General features: G+C 36.3%; 1 protein-coding gene across 2 annotated transcripts in view; it reads right to left on the bottom strand.

The window, feature by feature from the left end:
• ASPM (assembly factor for spindle microtubules) overlaps positions 1 to 19807 on the bottom strand; it is a 66356-nt gene that overhangs the window by 6722 nt on the left and 39827 nt on the right. The window contains exons 18-24 of one of the 2 annotated variants that reach the window (XM_045982423.1): positions 10091 to 12466; positions 5660 to 5826; positions 4167 to 4263; positions 2838 to 3047; positions 1691 to 1840; positions 669 to 860; positions 27 to 219 (exon numbers count right to left, since the gene is read on the bottom strand). In XM_045982423.1, the coding sequence (XP_045838379.1) occupies positions 27 to 219; positions 669 to 860; positions 1691 to 1840; positions 2838 to 3047; positions 4167 to 4263; positions 5660 to 5826; positions 10091 to 12466 (3385 nt within the window). Of the gene's footprint in view, positions 1 to 26; positions 220 to 668; positions 861 to 1690; positions 1841 to 2837; positions 3048 to 4166; positions 4264 to 5659; positions 5827 to 7714; positions 12467 to 19807 lie in introns of both variants that reach the window. The other variant, XM_045982422.1, reaches the window with a different exon arrangement.

Genomic DNA, 19807 nt, shown 5'->3' with positions numbered 1-19807 from the left:
ACAAGATATTGTTAAGACAAACTAACCTAGGTGCTTTAAAGCCTCAAGAATAGCAGAAAGGTGCTTGTAGGTCAAAAGATAGTGAAGCGCAAGTGCAGTTCTTTTGTAGAGTTTGTTTTCTTCTCGAATCTCCCTGTTAACAAGTTGAAGACTTAGTCGTATAGCTTTAATTTTTGTACAATCATTTTTCTTCCTCCAAGAGTATCCTCTCCATAATGCCTTAAAGAGACAAAATACAGTAATTTTAAGATTACAAGCCATGATGTTTTGAACTTATATCTTCATCCATTTCTACAAAATAAGGATTTTCAGTAAATTTATAGGATATAAGCACTTTGCAAATAAAACCTCAATTCATGTTCTAATAAATAGCTAAAGCAATTTTTCTGAAAGAAATATATATAATATTCCTAGATATAACCTGAATTCATTGACCAAAGATGTCTAAATCTATACAAAATGCTAAAATACTTTTTCATCTCAATCCTAAGTGTCTCTAGGGAAATTTGAAAATAAAGAGTTTAATAATGATATAGTATTTATGAGTTATTCAACTGGTGAACCTCAGCTTTTTAAAATGTATGTTACTGTGTTTTTAAAATGTTAGATAGCATGTAAGTGAATTATAAACCAGAATCTGGAAGTAACTTCATAATATTTCCAGTTACCTGAATTTTACTGATTCCATTATTAAATTTTTCCTGTTTTTTGTGGAGGAGAAAACGGCGTACTGCTTTCTGTATTACTGATGCAGCCCTATTTTGCTGGCTCATACATTCTTGAACTTGATGCTGACTGCTGATGATGCTATGATATTTCTGAGCAAACCTCTTTTGCTGTAATTTTGCTCGAAACCATCTCTGTTTAAAACATAGAGATTTTCTTTACTTCAGGTTTTAAAAACAAACAAATACATATATACATATATATACATAAATGAAATAAACAACATATATTGAAATATCTTTCAACCTTCCCCAGCTATTCCACTTGGTGCAAATCTTCTAGTCTTCACTGGGTTTGTGTGTGTGTAAATTTAACCCTATACATCATAGCCTTCGTTTCACAACTTATACAAATTCTATCAAGTCTCCTATGTCATTCTGCAGTTTGTTTTCTCACTCAATATTTTACATATAAGTATATGTTAATGTATATAAAGCAGAGTTCTTATCCAAAATACATAAAGAATGCATATGAATCATAAGAAAAAAGAACATCCCAAAGAGAAAAGGGCAAAGTATATGGAAAAAAAAAACCCCACACATGCATATATTAAGAAAAAGCACACAATATACAGATAATAATCTGAATAGCCAACAGAAACATTTTTTAGAACAGCTAGCAAAGGAAATTCAAAACAAAAATGAAATGCACTTTGCCATTCATCAAATAGCGAAAATCAGTCTTTAATGCTATGTGTTGACAAGAGTGTAGAGAAACAGGTACCCTCAGACTTTGAGATGAGTATAAATGAATACAATTATTTCAGAAAATAATTTATAGCTTTATTCCTGTGCCTTAAAATGCCAACCTATGAACCCATCAAGCCATCCTAAATATATCATCTTATAAGCAAAAGGCTAATGTTATATGACTTTAGCATAAGGTATTTGAAAATTATTTACTAAAATAGAAAATTTCTAACAAAAATTATACCACACAGTTTTATTGCAAAGGAAAAGCTAACCTGAATACAGATGACTGAATTAACCTGCTTGTTAGCATTCTTCAAAGCCATGTGAAATTTATATGCTCTTTGAATTCTAAAAGCAGACAGGTGGTAATATGCGGCCGCTGTGAAGTGAAGAAGCCTAGTTTTGGTTTTCTGTTCTAAAATCTAACAGAGAAATAAAAAATTAACCAAATATTTGACTCTTCAGACAACTTGATCAATGTTTATTTTTGTATATCCTCAATACCAAATTATATAAATTAGCCATAAGCTAACTTTTAATTATTAAGATTATCTACATTGTAACTCAAAGTGATTATAATCCTTTACTATACAATATTTCCACATGTGTAACTCCTAACTTGGGCTATAAGAAGCAAAACTCTATTTGGGGCACTTTACTAAAGAACAGTGTTTAACCTGACTACACAAAAACAGCTAATTAAAGCTTTGAATGTACTAACTATAATGAGAGAAGTATATGGATACTAAACTCAAAACAAATTATAGTAATTTTTTTTTCAAATTATAGTATTTTAAGCAAAACTGCTGGAGATGGTCACAGTAAGTCAGACAAAATTCTTCAAATTGATTTCTCCAGTTATTAGGTAGTCCTGCACAAATCTAGCACAAGACTCCTGTAGCAGAACCTCTCCATAGTGGCCTTTAGGCTTCCAACTTATATTTAATGAACACAACATAAAAGATTTCCTTTTTCATTTCAAATTTAATTATTTTTGTCTTTGTCAGTGCTTCATATATTGGATGCCAAAAATGTCATGAACTCTCTCGGAGGAATTTTCTCTCTCCCTGATGATGTGGCAGTTATGACAGGAATGGTAGCTCCTCGGAGTTGCTTGGTGGTAGCAAAGGGCTACCTGAATTACAACCTCCTTCATGTGTGGAGCCTTTCCCTCATTCTTTCAGTTCCTTTGCTAAGATTCATTACAAGAGAAAAGTTAGTGTGCCTTTTTGGTGAGCATCTATGAGAAATAGGCTCATAGAACAAAAACTGATAGCAACCAGTGATCTTGTTACATGGCTCTGCAGAGCTGAATAAAGTCAAGTTATTGGTTATGTTAGCTCTAAAATTTCTGGACACAATTTAACACCAAATACTTTCATTTCACATGACTGAGATATTCTACTTGAAAATACTTACTCTTTTTCTTACTAACCAACCACGCACTAGTGCTTGCAGAACAACTGTAGATTTTTTTAATTCTAGGTATTTTATCCTTTCATACTCCCCAGCCTTCCTGGCTCGTATATATCTCTGGATGGTCAAAGCGGCAGACTTTTGCCGAAGGAAGACCTGCCTTCCTTTATATCTTCTAAAATTTGCTTGGATCAAACAAGCAGCTCGATGTCTCTATAAGGAAAAATGTGCAAGTGGCATTAATAGAAAGGTTTAATAATTTCAATCCACTGGAGGCTTTTTAATTTCTCAGTGTAGAATGAGATGGTATAATTGTGATTTTTCTTTACATTTTTAGCTTAAGAATGTCATATTTCATATACAAGAAAGGTGATGGTGTATAATTTCTAAACCTATATAGGTCTACAGCTAAACATTAAATTTTTATGAATGTGCAAGCCAAGGTCAATAGTTATCTGGTTCTGTTTCCCTCTTATTTTCTTGATACCTCTCATTGTGAGGGAGAAAAGGAATAATATCACCACAGGACAAATACACTTAATAAAAATGCTAGCAATGTAAAGAAGAGAATGGGCATTGTAAACAGCTATCAGGGAAGCTGTTTGTTCCTTCAAGAACCACGAAGTACATCTTAGAACCAGCATATCTTAGTTTTTTCAATAAATAACATCTTGACAACCAAATTCTAAGATACCTGAAGAAGTATATAAATTAAAATGGGAACGAGGTTTGCTTTAAAACATAGATTCCCTCATCAACTGGCTGAATGACCTTGGGCAAGTCACTTTACCTCTCTAGACCTGTTTGTAAAATAGGTATGCTAATAGTAACTACTTCAGAGGGTGATTATGAGGATCCATTCAGCAAATATACACTAGCAGGTATAATAATAATGGCTATACGATAATAATGAATATTATATGAATATTAAAATTTATAAGCAGAATTTTAGTTTTGATTTCTTTAATAAAAAGGCTATAGGTACTGCAGCTATTCTAGACTTTGATGTTAAATATTTTTCATAGATCATCAATTATAGCTTAAAGAATATATTATTAAAGAATATAATAGACAAAATTTGCTATATCTATTAGGACTTCCTCCAAATAAATTATTTACTCTAAAATTAGTTACTTCAACCTTGGATTTGAGAGTATTTTGTAAATATAAATATACAAACACAAGTATTCATAAAAATATTTTTATGAGTAAATACAATTTTTAATTAACTGCAATGATGTGTTTAAAATGTATAGTTAACAAAAACAATTTTTGTTTTGTTTCATAAAATAGTTCTTTGCAAATGAGCTCTTTTTTTCTTTCTGCACCTACTTTCATCATTAAGAAGTGTTCACGAGCCATTCTTCCAGCAAGCGTAGCTCTCCATTTTCTCTGAATGATAATTGTTGACGCTCTCACATTCAGAAACCTAAAAAGTCGTTAGTGGAAAGCAATTACAAATGTCTTTAATCTACTCAATAAGAATTTATGTACATCCCCCCCCCAAATACTAGAGAAAGAAAATAAAAGAAAGATAATGAGAATAAAAGAAAGTGGAAAAGTATAATTTATATTTAAATTGTAGCAATCAGAATTCTATACATATACATAAACACACCCTGAACTGACACAATGAAAAAGAAGTTCTGCAATTAGCAATATTCCAGTGATAAGAAATATGAATTTCTAGAATGAGAAAGAATTCTGAACAGGATCAAAAGGAAGTACAATTACCCAGACCTAGACAAAGCCTAGATAAAGCGGGTGCTGGTAGAAATAATGGCAGAGTATAAAGTCCGAGTCCATATTGCAATTGATTCATTAAGCAGACAGGACGAGGTCACAAAGGGAACTTGGGAGATTAAAATAGCTCAGGCAAATGAGGCATGGACACTTTTTTGAAAGGAAAGCTATTCATCACGCAAAGATCTAAAAAGAAATATTCTATAAATAAAACTGGAGAAAAACTTAGAAAGTGAGGGTCAGATATTAAACTTTAGGCATCAACATGGTGCAATTCATAAAAATTAAGAATGGATTTAACTTACATCATGTTGTCACATTTCTTAGAAAACAAAGCTGAATGTTAATGAGAAAAATTCAGCTTTTTGGATCAAGAAACTTAGATAATGGTCCTTAACAGCTGATAGCAGCAACATATCTTTATGTGGTAAGCCCTGGGCTTCTACCCATGGAATTTATCAAGAAACTCTTCTAACACTAGGTTCTTCTAAAACAATCTTTAAAACCACCAATGATACAATAATTCATCAATTCTGGTAACTGAAGAAAAATTCTTACGCTATGAAATAAAAAATAGTATCAATAACCTGACAAGAGCTTTAGAAAAGGTATTTTAAAGAAATGAACAAGGAATAGGAAGATACAATGAACATAAATAATTTGATAATTAGGTCTTCATCATCAAGGTAAAGGAGTGTGGGGGCTAAGTTAAAAAGAAAAGAAAAATAAATGAGAAAACAAATTTTGTTAGTAGCTAAATTGACAAACAAAATGGACCAATACACTAATAAGAAAAGCAAGATTTTACTAGATTATTTCATTCACTTCCCCTTACCTTCATCTCCATGAAACCAAATCAACCTTAAGTACTTTTTACTGAATTATAGGAAGGCCCTATCTCAAAAAATAAGACAGTCTTAGAGGTATACTTTGTTCCGTTAATGGAGATAACATCAACAAAACAAACCATACAAATTATGCATAGCAAATATTTAAAAGAAAAATCAGTAAGCAATATTATTTTATATACAGACTTGGCTACCACACACACATGCTCCACCCACACAAATACCATATATTACCGTGTTCTCTCCCGTTTGGTATAGAAGCAACCTTGAATGATTTTAACAGCTTTTAGTACAGCTAGATACTCTTTACGTGCTTTCCAATACCTATACCAGGCTTGAATCTTGCAGGCAGCTTTCACTTTATGTAAATAATTCCTCGCTTTATAGCTCCTCCACACAGCCTATGAAACACATAAATATAACAAATATGCAATGAGATCTATTTTCTTATAAATCGAAAAAAAAAATCAGTATTACAAACAGCCAGTGTAAGAATGGTTAGCCAAAAATCAACTGCAGAAATATAGTCATACAGTAACTCTCTTTTCGTTTAGGCTCATTCACTCCTGACACCTATGAGCCCTCTGAAAACCGTGGGGCTAACCATGATGAAGACCTCCTATATACTTTATCACACATAACCCATGGCCAATTGGGAGCTAAGACTAATATAACCCTAACAAATCTTTCTAAATTGTAATATATGTACAGTGTCTGAAAAGCCAGATACGTGCATTGTCCTCACTATCTCAATCCATTTGGAAGAACAGAAGGAGAAGGAACACTGACTACTCTACTTCTTGGGAAGGAAAGGAATCCTAACACTTCCCACCTCGCTTATATCCTGGGTTTGGTGTCCAGGCTGCAGCAAACTCCTGAGAGCAACTCGCTGTCAGAGGACTATCAGCATTTCCAATTTCTGTGACCTTGAGGCTGACTAAATGTTTAAATGACAATACGACTTATTAAGCCCTTAGCACTGTACTAAGCACTGTAGGTCCTTACAATAAGCATAGATATATCATTATCTAATTTAGAGATGAGTAAATCAGGAGAAACTGAGTAACTTGTTGATACAACAGTAATAAGTGGAAAAAGTATCTTATTTATTCTTTACAAATATCTCATGAGATGATTAAGATCTCTATTTTACAAAACAGAAATTGATGCTGAGGAAGAAGAGACCTGTTATACCAGAAGACAACAGAGTCAGATCTGAACCCAAGTCGGTCGGACTCCAAAATACCTAAAACAAATACTGCAGCCACGCCTTGTATGAGGATCAGGATTCAAAGTTAGCTCACAGGCAAGAAGTATATGAATGTCAAAATTACTCTTGTGATGTCCTTAACTTACTCGAAGTATATTATATGAGGTCTTTATGTAAACAAACCTGAATACCAACACACTGGTATTCACACTGGAGCCAGGCATCAGTATTTCTAAAAATTCCAAGTGATTCCAGTGTGCACTAAAGTTTGAGACCACTGATTACATGTTTAAAACAAGATAGGCAAGGGATGCCTGAGTAGCTCAGTGGATTAAGCCACTGCCTTCGGCTCAGGTCATGATCTCAGAGTCCTGGGATCGAGGCCCGCATAGGGCTCTCTGCTCCGCAGGGAGCCTTCTTCCTCCTCTCTCTCTGCCTGCCTCTCTCCCTACTTGTGATCTCTCTCTGTCAAATAAATAAAACAAGATGGGCAAAATTCAATTTGTAAATTTAATTCTACATGAGAAAAATAGCCAAAATTTCCCAAGATTGTTACTTTGGCTTTTCTGTCATTTCAGTTGAATATAACCCTAAGTAATACAACCAGTTAACATATTTCAACCATTAACGTTTTGGCAGCATTCATGCTTGGAATTTGAGCATTCTTTTCTTCCTCCCTCAATCCTTGGCTTCTTAATACCATAAATCTTTCAGTTTTCCTTGTTCTCTCTTACTACCATGTTTTGGCTTTTCCTTTCAGTATTCTCTTTTTTAAAATTTTTATTTATTTAATTAATTTATTTATTTTAAGGTTTTTTGCCTTTTTTTAAATTTGTTTGACAGGGATCACAAGTAGGCAGAGAGTGATCATGTTCAGAAAAATCCCAGTTCTGTGTTGTATTAGCTGAATTATCATTAGTGCCCTTTATCCGCTCTCAAATGTTCCGTTTTAGAAGATAAATGAAATGGTCACATAAATGAAGTATTATTCTTTATGACCTGCTTAAGTTAATTTTACAAATTCTAACAAATATTGGCTAAAGAAAGAATGCAATCTTTACATTTAAATATATAACTACCTGGATTTTTATGGTGCTATCTTTAATTTTCTGAAACTTCCGTTTCTGTATAAATCCTCTTGTTCTAGCTTGAATAATGATGACGCTGCTCCTAATTTGTAAATACACTTGTCTTTGACGCTGTGCAGACAAAAGGGCTCTGTAGTGATTCTGTAAAACCACTGCTGCCTTCCTATACGATAAGAACTGCCTTCTTGTTTGCCATGTCCTGAAATACCGCTGGAGGGTCAGAGCGGCTGTTTTCTGCTGAACGAATCTTCTCTGCTGCACCGCCATCTGGAGGAAGGACTGAATCTGGAGGGCAGCCCGCATCTGCGTTTCCAATTTCCTTGTGACCATTTCACAAAAAGCTTTTTGAGTTGTTCCTGAAGCCTCTCTTTGAGGGTGCTCTGCCTCCTGTGAACACGCCACTAGGGAAGCTCTGCGCCACTTCTGAATCCCACCGGCCGAGCTGCTCCCAGCCCCACACTGCATTTCCGTTCTGTGCGGGCAGGATGCGGACTGCTGGGCCACGGCGACCGTGTTTGCCTCCGACAGGTTTCTCAGCTTCCGTCTAACTTTTACGCCTCTGAAAATAGCCAGGATAATTAGTACAGATTTCTGAACTGCTAAAGGTCGTTTTCTTTCCATTTTTACTCTGACATATGACCTATAGTAATTCTGTATAACAACAACGGCAGTTTTCTTTGCTTGATAATCACGTCTGGCCCTGTGCATTCGGAAGACCGACTGTATTAGGGTGGCAGCCAGGTGCATCTGCCGGATATCCGTTTGCACTTTAAAACCTCTGTATGAGGACTGGACACAAATGACTCCTTGGGTGCGCGCTGCGGTTAGTGCTCTGTATTGTCTTTGAACAAAAACTACTTTTGCTCTCAAGTGGAGAAAACGCTTCCTTATTTTGGAGGCTTTAAAATGCTTCTGAATAATAGTGGCAGCCTGATGCTCTTTCTGAATCTCTTTCCTTATGATCATGTCCTGGAAATCTGCCTGAGTACAGGTTGCTGCTTTCCTGAGGGCATCGTGTTGAAGAACTTTCTTTTTATTTGCTCGATATCTTTCTTGTATTACTTTTGCAGCCCACTGAATCTTTTGGTAAAAAAGATACTGCCTATACATTCTATATGAGCTTTGTATTATGATAGCAGCTCTGTGCTTTTCCCTTAAAAGCTGTCTTGCTTTCATTCCTTTATATGTGGCCTGAATGATCAAAGCAGCATGTCTTTGTTGGACATAACTTTCTCTTTGCAGTTTCGCAGCCCTGTATGTTCGGTAACGTTGCTGAATTAGAATTGTGGCATGTTTCCAAGTCTGAAATGCAACGTAAGTTCTGTGCATTCTGTAAGTGGTCTGGATGAGAACTGCAGCCCGGTGCATCTCCTGTAACTTCTTCTTTGCCGCCAGCCTTCGGTAAGATGACTGGATTGTAATGACTGCCTTTTTTAATTTCAAGAATTGGTGCAAGTGATGCTTGGCACAAACAGTGGCCCGATATTTCCTCTGAACAAAAACAGCAGCTTTTTTGAGGGAAATGAATCTTTTCCTCATCACTGAAGATCTAAACCTGCTTTGAATAAGGGTTGCAGAGGAATGCATATTTTTCAAACGTCCTCTAGCTTTCATCCTCCTAAATGCAGCCTGAAGGATCAGAGCAGAATGTCTTTGTTGGAGATACCATTGTCTCTGTAGCTGTGCAGCCCTGTTTGCTCGGTATCGCTGCTGGATTACAACTGAGGCATGTTTCAAGGCCTGATACCTCACATTTGCTCTGTGCATTCTGAAAGCTGCCTGGATGACCATAGCGGCCCTGTGCAGCTCTTGCATCCTTTTCCTGACCACCCATCCTCTGTATGATGACTGGATTTTAAGGACTGCCTTTTGTAACTGCAGGAATTGCTGGAAGCAATGCTTTGCACAAACAGTTGCACGGTATTTTCTCTGAACCCAAAGAACAGTTTTCCTGAGAGACAGGAATCTTCTTCTCATCCTGAGAGTTCTAAATCTCCTCTGAATAAGAGTTGCAGCTAAATGCATAATTTTTAAATGTTGTCTAGCTTTCATCCCCCTAAAACCAGCCTGAATGCATATGACAGAATGCCTTAATTTGTTATACCTTTGAAATTGTACGTTTCTTTCCTTCACTGCGCGGTACCTTTGCTGTACTGTTTTTGTTACCTTCTTTAACTTACTAAAATAGGTTTGTTCTCTGTGTCTTCTATAATACGACTGAATGAGTGTGGCTGCACTTCGCATCTTTCTGAGAGTCTGTCTAACTCTCATTCCTCTAAAACTTGTCTGAAGAACAGTAATAGCTTTCAGAATTGTCAAGTACTTTGCACGCTGAAGTTTACCTTGACAATATGCTCTGTATCTTACCTGAATTATGACAGCTGCTGTTCTCATTTTATGGTATCTCGCTGTTGCCTGATGCATCTTAAACATGGCTTGAATAATAGTGGCTGCCATGTGCATGTGCTGGATTTGTCTTCTTGTTTGAATACCTCTATAAACTGCTTGAATTTTAGCGGCTGTCTTCCTCAAATTAAGATATTCCTTACGTTGATGGCTTGCAATTTTAATATCTCGATACCATCTCTGAATTTTAACAGCGGAAGCTCTGCAGGTTGCATAGTTTTTTCTGGTTTTGTAAGCTCTGTATGTGGACTGTATAGTGACTGCTGCTTTGTTGCACTCCTTTATTTTTTTTCTTACTCTCGTACTTCGGTAAGCTGACTGTAAGAGGACTGTGGCTGCTTTGGTTTTCAAGTACAACTGACGCTGTTTCCTCCCAACACTGTAAGCCCTATAGTACATTTGAATCAGACAAGCAGCCTTTTTCATGATTTCCCACTTCTTTTGTTGCACATACATTCTATAGTATGACTGTATGATGACAGCACATTCGCGCTGCTTTTGAATCTGCCTTCTCACTGTTTGGCCCTTCCATGTAGACTGAAGAATCAGTGCTGCCTTACAGAGTTTAATGTACTCCATGCGTTGCTTCTTTCCTGCAGTCCATGCTCTCCAATGTCGCTGGATGACTAATGCTGCTGCTTTGAACAATCTAAACTGTTTCCGGGCTTTGGCCATTCTAAAAACAGACTGAATGTGCACTGCAGCTTGATGTTCCCTTTTGATCTGCTTTCGCACTTTCCAGCCATGATAAGCAGACTGGAGAGAAATCACAGCTGCCTTGGTCTTTAAAAATTGCATTCTAACACCACGGGCAGTCCTGTATGTTCTGTACCATCTCTGAATCTTGATAGTACACTGAAGCACATATTGATATTTCTTCCTTTTCCTATAGCCCCTAAAAGCAGTCTGGATTTTAAGAGCAGCTATGGATTGTTGTTTGATTAGCTGGCGTACTTTATAACCTCTGTAAGCTGCCTGCAAACAAGTGACTGCTCTCTTGACTTGCAGGAAGTTCTTCCTCTGATTGACCTGTGCTTTATATGCACGATAGTAACTCTGAATGACAACAGTTGCTTTATAAATTTCCAGGTAGTACTGTCGCGTCTTTCTCATTCTGAAATAAGACTGTAGTGAGACAGCAGCTCGTCTTTGCAACCACATCTGCTTTCGAACCAGGTGACCTCTAACAGAAGCTTGCAGTTTGATACAGGACACCCGCATCTGCACAAATTCTTGCCTCTGTAGTGCGGCTGTTTTTGTGGAGCGGTACCGCTGCTGGACAAACAGCGTCGCTGCTCTCAAACGTAAATATTGTTTACGGCTTTGCTTCATCTTGACAATGGACTGTAACTTTACTGCAGCACTTTTTAGTCTCAGGAAATTTTTTCTGGAAATATAAGCTCTGTAACATGACTGAATTTTTATAATGGCTGTGAGGATGTGAATAAACTTTTTCCTGGCTTGCATCCCTCTATATGCCGACTGGAGAACAATGACAGCAAAACGTGTTTTCTGGTAAGATGCTCGAACTTGCTTTGCTGAAACATAAGCTCGAAAATGAGTCTGAATTACAATGGCAGCTTTCTTTATCTTCCTATATTTCTGTAATTGTTGATTTTTTCTTACGTGTGCCTGCAACTTGGTAGTAATTTTCTTAAGGTTTAGAAATCGAAATCTGTTTTGTCTCATCCTCCAGTAGGACTGAAAAACACAAGCAGCTCTGGTTTGTCTGTGTAGATTGCGAGCTCTCATCCTCCTAAAAGCAGCCTGCAGTCGAATGGCCGCAGCCCGTTTCTGCAAATAGTTGGTGCGCTCAGTCTTTGCTTTTAGATATGCTTTGTAGTACTTCTGAATGGTTAGTATAGCCTCTTTTTTTCTTTTATATAACTTTTGGGCTTGAAGGCATCGGAATCTTGTCTGAATGATAACAACACAAGATCTAATGTGAATGTATTGCTGTAATTCTTTGTGCATTCTATACCATGATTGTATGACAACGGCAGATTTTTCTTCTTTAGCTCGTTTCCTGACGTGCCACTCTCTAAAAGCTCTTTGCAGTGTTATTGCAGCTTTTATCTGTAATTGCATTTTACGTTGCTTCCATCTTCGGAACATAGACTGGATTATGAGACATGATGACTTTAGCATCTTATATCTCTGTTGATCATGTTTCCTTCTTAAATAAGCACGCCAATGTCTCTGAATTGTAACTGCAGCCCAAAGATATTGTTTGTAAGATGTAACAGCGATTATCATTCTTATCCTAGATTGCAGGATGACTGAATAATATTTCAATTTCAGAAATTGTTTTCTAGTGGAATATCTTCTCCAATATCTCTGAAAAAGGTAAGAAGGGAAACAAAGTAAAACACATAACTTTCTATACTTAGAACCTCTGCAAGTATCAATTTTTCTAACATTTGGCTTAAAAATAAACATATTAAATTAAAAAACAATATTATTTTTGGAAAATACTTGTCTCTTTTGTTTGTAGTTTAATTTCTATATTGATAGAGCTGTAGCCAATTCAGAAACCCTTGTCTCAATCCTAATGGTATTTATATTGCATTTGTATTCCAAAGACAAAGAAATACAAAGCAAGTTCATATTCTAAAAGAATAACATACAAAAAAATAGTCTAAATAAAACTATAGTAATATTCTGCTATCTATTGATTCTAAGTAATTTCCTAGGAATATATTTTTGGATTTTGTTTTCTCCCCTTAATCTCAAGGCTGCTAAGCTATCTTGTAATGATTGGAAACTGTTTATGTGAGGGATCCTACACTTAGAAACAAGTGAGTTAGATCATTCTTAGTCATTTTTTTCATTAAGAATTAAATTACTACCTCTTCGTAAGTTTAGGAATTATGGACAGATGGTCAGAAAGTAGAATTCTGAAAAGATACGAGAAGTGAACCATTTGTTTCTTGAATAGCCAATGTTGCTTTCTTCCCATACCACCCACATTCCCTAACTCCTTCACTGGGGCAACACTGAGGGGAGAATCCCCATTTTAGCCTACTTTATCTTACATATAAGCTAAACAGGATAGGGGCTAAGTACTTCTGTCTCCTAGAAGTACTAAAATTGTTATGCATCTGTGCCTGTTCCAAGCACACCTATCCATGGGAGAGGAGAGTTAGGACCACTCTGTTTTCCCAACAGATACTGCCTTATTCTTTACTATGTGTCAATTGTGATTTTGTTCCTACTCTTGAGTCTGATAAGAAATAATGAAATATCACATTACTATGAAGAGATGCATAAGTAATTAAAACATTTATCCAACTATATTTAAGCATATTAATGAAAAATGGCATTAAAAACTGTAAGTTTGATGCAAATGTTAAGTATTTTATTAAGCCACCTCAAAAAAGTAGGAAAAAGTAAAGCAGTTATTATTCAGAGTTGCAGTTGCCATTCTTCTTCTTTTCTTTCCTCTAGATGTTCATTTGTGAAAGCTTCAAACTCAAAAATTAAAGAGTGAGTGTGGATAGCTGATTATACTTTGATAATCATTTCTTCTGAATACTGTTACCAGTCTCTGTTACTGAAATGGTAATCAGTGTTGGTATAGCTCATGGAAGGTAAGTTCTTCCCCTCTCATCGCAGTAGAGATTGAGCAGCACTGCCATCTGTCTGTTAATACTAAGTAGCTTTGGGGTGCCTGGGTGGTTCAGTCATTAAGTGTCTGCCTTTGGCTCAGGTCATGATCCTAGGGTCCTGGAATCGAGCCCTAAGTTGGGCTCCCTCCTAAGAGGGAAGCCTGCTTCTCCCTCTCCCACTCTCCCTGCCTGTGTTCCCTCCCTCTCTGTGTCTCTCTCTGTCAAATAAAAAAATAAAAACAAAACAACTAAGCAGCTTTAACTACAGAGCATTATGTATAATTTACTTATTTAATTCTCACAAAAACAAAGAAAACTTACAATGCAAAACTTTTCCCAAAGTCACATAGCATGTACCAACAGTTGATATTAGGGGCTAGATTTTCCTATAAAATAAAGTGCTCTTTCTTCTCCACCATAGATATCTGTAGTCGATTGCTTTCACAGCTCCTACTCTTCATCTCTCCCTATCTCCACAACATTTGTCCTCTTATTAAAGACACAGAGTCTCTGCTTGATCTTGGCTAGGGTAGTCATAGAAAGAACACAGCATACCAGTGTAACCAGAGGTTTACAGAGGTTTCTGGCCAGAGAACTAAACAGCGTAGCCCTAAAAACATCTGGAAAGTCCCAGGGAGACTGAAGAGAAGGGATAGTTCAGAAAAGCAATCCCTTAATGTTATGAATTCCTGGGTTCACCATTAAGCTGTGTACACGTGGGTCTGACAGCAGACTAGCCTTTGAGTAATGAATTAAGAAACACGTCACCATCTAGATCCCAAACTGGCTACTTGGTGACATACACATGGGACCGATTCAAGTATCACTGTAAACGCTTTAAAAAAGGAACTGATATTGAAGCCGTACCCATAGAAGGCTGATAAGAAGTTGTGGCCTGAACCCAGCATGGCAGATCAGCTCATAAAACTAAAATATCAACATTCACATAACATTCAAAATATTCAAGATGTAATTAAAAATCACGTGGCATAAAAACAGAATGAAAATGTCAACTTCCATGGGAAAAGACGATCAACAGATGCCAATGGAGATGACCTATACATTGGAGTTACCTGACAAAGACTTTAAAACAGCAGATGTAAAAAATGTTCCAAAAGTTGAAACTGATGTAAGAATAGAAATCTCAGTAAAAACATCAAAGATACAAATAAGAACCAAATGAAAATATTAGAACTGAAAAACACAATAACCAAAATAAAAAAAAAACTCACTGGAATGCCTCAATAGCAGAAAAAAGATGATAAAAAATCAACATACTTTAAGATCAATACAAAGAATCTAGGTTGAAAAAGAAAAATGATTTAAGAAATAAATATCTCAACAAACTAAAAATAGAGAGGAACTTTTTCAATATGATAAAGAACATCTATTCAAACCTACAGCTAACATCAAACTTAATTGTGAGAAACTAGATGCTTTTCCCTTAAGATCTGGAATAACAAAAGGAGGTACCCTCACCACTCCTATTCAACATCTACTAAAAGTCCTGGCTAATGTAGTAAGAAAAGGATATAAAAGGTATACAAAAGAAAAAATAATAAATCTTTCTTTGTCCACAGGTGACCTGATCATCTATGTAGACAATCCAAAGAAATAACCAAAAAAACTCCTGGAAATAACAAACAATTAGAGCAAATTTGTAGGATATAGCACCATATTAGTAGCAACAAAAAAACAAAAAAACCCACTTCAAAATACACCTAAATATACACAGAATTTGAGAAAAACTATAAAACTAATGAAATAAATCAAAGATCTAATTAAATGGAGAGAGAGATCACGTTCATTGGTAGAAGACTCAATGCTGACAGTTATTCCCAACTTAGTCTATAAATTCAGTGCAATCTTAATCAAAATCTTGCCTAGTTACTCTATGGATAACAGCAAACTGATTCTAAAGTTAAATTGAGAGGCAAAAAACCCAGACTGGCAAACATAATATTAAAGGGAAAGAAAGCTGAAGGACCAACATCATCCAACTTCAAAACTTAATATAAAACTATAGTATTTGAGGGGCGCCTGAGTGGCTCAGTGGGTTAAGTCTCTGCCTTCAGCTCAGGTCATGGTCTCAAGGTCCTGGGGTTGAGCCCAGCATCAGGCTCTCTGCTCAGCAAGGAGCCTGCTTCCCCCTCTCTCTGCCTGCCTCTCTACCTACTTGTGATCTCTTTCTCTGTCAAATAAATAAATAAAATCTTTTTTTTTTTTAAAGATTTTATTTATTTATTTGACAGACAGAAATTACAAGCAGGCAGAGAGGCAGGCAGAGAGAGAGGAGGAAGCAGGCTCCCTGCTGAGCAGAGAGCCCGATGCGGGGCTCGATCCCAGGACCCTGGGATCATGACCTGAGCCGAAGGCAGAGGCTTTAACCCACTGAGCCACGCAGGCGCCCCTAAATAAATAAAATCTTTAAAAAAAACTATAGTATTTGAGATGGTGTGGTATTGGCAAATTAATAGACAAATAGGTCACTAGAACAGAATAGGGAGTCCAGAAGTATACCCATGCAACACAGTCAATTGATCTTTAGCAAAGGAACAACCCAGGTGAGTACACAAAGGATAATTTTGTTTGGTTTTGAAAAATGACACTGGAATAAGCAGACAAACATAAGAAAAAAATGAATCTCAACACTGACTCTTTACCTTTCACAAAAATTAACCAAAAGAAGTCATAGATCTAAATGTGAAATGTAAAATCATAGAACAATGCCTAGAAGATAACAACAGAATATCTGAGGGACTTTGGGTTTGGCAATGGCTTTTTAGATACAATGCCGGGGCGCCTGGGTGGCTCAGTGGTTTAGGCCGCTGCCTTCGGCTCAGGTCATGATCTCAGGGTCCTGGGATCGAGTCCCATGTCCGGCTCTCTGCTCTGAAGGGAGCCTGCTTCCCTCTCACTCTCTCTGCCTGCCTCTCTACCTACTTGTGATCTCTCTCTGTCAAATAAATAAATAAAATCTTAAAAAAAAAATAGATACAATGCCAAAAGTATAATCTATGAAAGAAAAAAAACTGATCTCTGGTTTCATTAAAATTAAAAAATTCTGCTCTGTGAAAAACTGTTAACAGAACAAAAAGATAAGCCCCAGACTAGGAGAAAATACTTGCAAAATACATATCTGATAAAGGATTTGTATCCAAATCCTTTAAACAAAGAACATTTAAAACTCCACAAGAAAATAAAAAATGGACAGTAAGAATTAAAAAATGGGCAAAAGATCCAAACACATAATAAAAGAAGATATACAGATGGTAAATAAGCATATGAAAAGATGCTCAACATCATACAGCATTAGGGAATTGCAAACTGGAACAACATGATGCCAATATACATCTATTAGAATGGCTAAAATCTAAAACACTGCACACCAAATGCTGGCCAGGAAGGAGAGCAACAGGAAGTCTCATTCATTGCTGGTGGGAATGCAAAATGATACAGCTACTGTGAAAGACAGTTTGACAGTTTCTCACAAACCTAGTTTTATCATATGATCAGGCAATTCCACTCCAAGGTACCTACCCAAAGAGGATGAAAACAGGTCCACAGAAAAACCTGTACACAGATGTTTATAATACCTTTATTCATAACTGCCAAAAATCAGAAGCAACCAAGATACCCTTTAATAGGTAAATGGATAAAAAAAAAAATCCTGAAGTAAATCCTACAATGGAATGTTATTCAATGATAAAAACAAGTAAGTTATCAAGCAAAAAAACCCACATTAAAGCAACTTAAATGTATATTGCTAAAGGAGAGAAACCAATCTGAAAAGGCTACATACTGATGGATTCAAACTACAGGACATTCTGGAAAAAAAAACAAAAACAAAAACAAAACAAAACAAAAACCAACTACAGAGACAGTAAAAAAAAAATCAGGGTTTGCCAGGAATTGTGAGGAGGGGTAAGGATGATTAGGTGGGAGTACACAGGATTTTTAGGGCAGGATTTTGATCAAACACATATAACGACACCACACAAACAGTGAACCCTAATTGAACTATGGACTTTAGTTAATAATAATGTATCACTGTGGGTTTATAAGTTGTAAAAAATGTACTACAAAAAAATAAAGCAAAGCAACAGAAATGAAAAACATCTGCATTAACAGCATAGAATTATTCTCATGTATTGTTTAAAATATTTATTATGATTAAGCAAAAATTAACATTCCCTGATGTGATTTTAATTGCATATAGATGTAGTAAGCAAGATAACTAAACATAAAAGTGGGAGACAGGGCACAAAGGGACTTAGATAGTGGTAGGCCTTCTATATTCAACTTAAAGTAATAAAATATTAATTCTAAGTATATTAAAAGTTACATACACTGTAACCCCTAGAGCAATCACCAAAAGACAAAACAAATAATAAAAACCTGTACAAAGGGAAATAGAAAGAAAATAGACTAAAGTGTAACACTACCAAGCGTTCAAAGAATTGAAAAGCCAGGAAAGGGGAAAGGGAAGAATGAAAGAATGGAAACATTCAGGGACGCCTGGGTGGCTCAGTGGGTTAAAGCCTCTGCCTTTGGCTCAGGTCATGATCCCAGGGTTCTGGGATCGAGCCCCGCCTCGGGCTCTCTGCTCAGTGGGGACTGCTTCCTCCTTTCTCTCTGCCTGCCTCTCTGCTTACTTGTGATATCTGTCAAATAAATAAATAAAATCTTAAAAAAAAAAAAAAGAATGGAAACATTCAGAAACGATAAAAGGATAGACCTAAAATCACAAATATCAATAAATGCTTAAAATATAGTCTAAGCCACCAATCAAAAGACAGAGATACATGGAAAAAAAAAATGAAATGCTGTCTAGACTTCATGTCATACATAATCATGTAAGTAATTAACAAGTAAAAGGAAAGAAAAAAATTATCCTGCAGATGGTAGTGACGTCCAGAACCAAGCTGGAGTAATTAAATTACAGCCAGCAAGGTAGACTTCAGAGCAAAGAAAACTATGAGAGATAAAAAGAGAACATTACATAATGATAAAGGAACCACCTCACCAAGAAAACAGAACCATCTCAAATGTGCACGTGCCTAACTAGAGAGTATCAATAGACATGATGACAAAATGAAAAGAACTGAAAGAAGAAACACATATCTCATTACAGTTGAGAGATTTACACACTATTCTTTTACTGAGAGAGCAAACAGAAAATCAGTCAGGATATAAAAGAACTAAATAACACCAACCAAATAGATTTAACATTTACAGAACACTTTACCCAACAACAACAGAATATACATTCTTTTTAAGTATGCAGAACATTCACCAAGACTAGGGATCAGCAAACTTCCTGTAAAGACCCATAGATTAGAAGAAAATAGTTGCAAAGCACTGACAAAGAATTTGTCTCCAGAATATGGAAAGAACTCTCAAACCTCAATAAGATAAACAATTCAATTACAACAATAAGCAAAAGATTTCAACAGACACTTCACAAGTAAGATATCCTGAAGACAATCAAGCACTTGAAAACATATACATCATTTGTGATTAGGGAAATGAAAAATAAAACCAAGATTAGATACAACTACACATCTAAAACAATGGCTAAAAAACATTGACATCATAGTGTTGGAAGACATGGACCAATGAGAACTCGTATACACTGGGGTTGGAATGAAAAATAATAGAGCCACTCTAGAAACCAGTTTGCCAGTATCTTATAAAGTTAAACATACACTTATCAAATGCCCAGCAATCCCATTCATAAATATTTACTTTAAAGAAATGAAATTACCGGGGTGCTGGGTGGCTCAGTGGGTTAAGCCTCTGCCTTCGGCTCAGGTCATGATCTCAGGGTCCCAGGATCAAGCCCCGCATCGGGCTCTCTGCTCAGCAGGGAGCTTGCTTTCCCTTCTATCTCTGCCTGCCTCTCTGCCTACTTGTAATCTCTCTTTCTGTGTCAAATAAATAAATAAAACCTTTAAAAAAAGAAAATCAGGGGCGCCTGGGTGGCTCAGTGGGTTAAAGCCTTGGCCTTCAGCTCAGGTCATGATCCCAGGGTCCTGGGTTCGGGCCCCGCATCGGGCTCTCTGCTCCG

This window comes from Meles meles, chromosome 17 (genome assembly GCF_922984935.1).
Source record: "Meles meles chromosome 17, mMelMel3.1 paternal haplotype, whole genome shotgun sequence".
Taxonomy (NCBI): domain Eukaryota; kingdom Metazoa; phylum Chordata; class Mammalia; order Carnivora; family Mustelidae; genus Meles; species Meles meles.
Note: the sequence above shows the minus strand (reverse complement) of the source record. Positions and strands in the feature narration are given on the sequence as shown.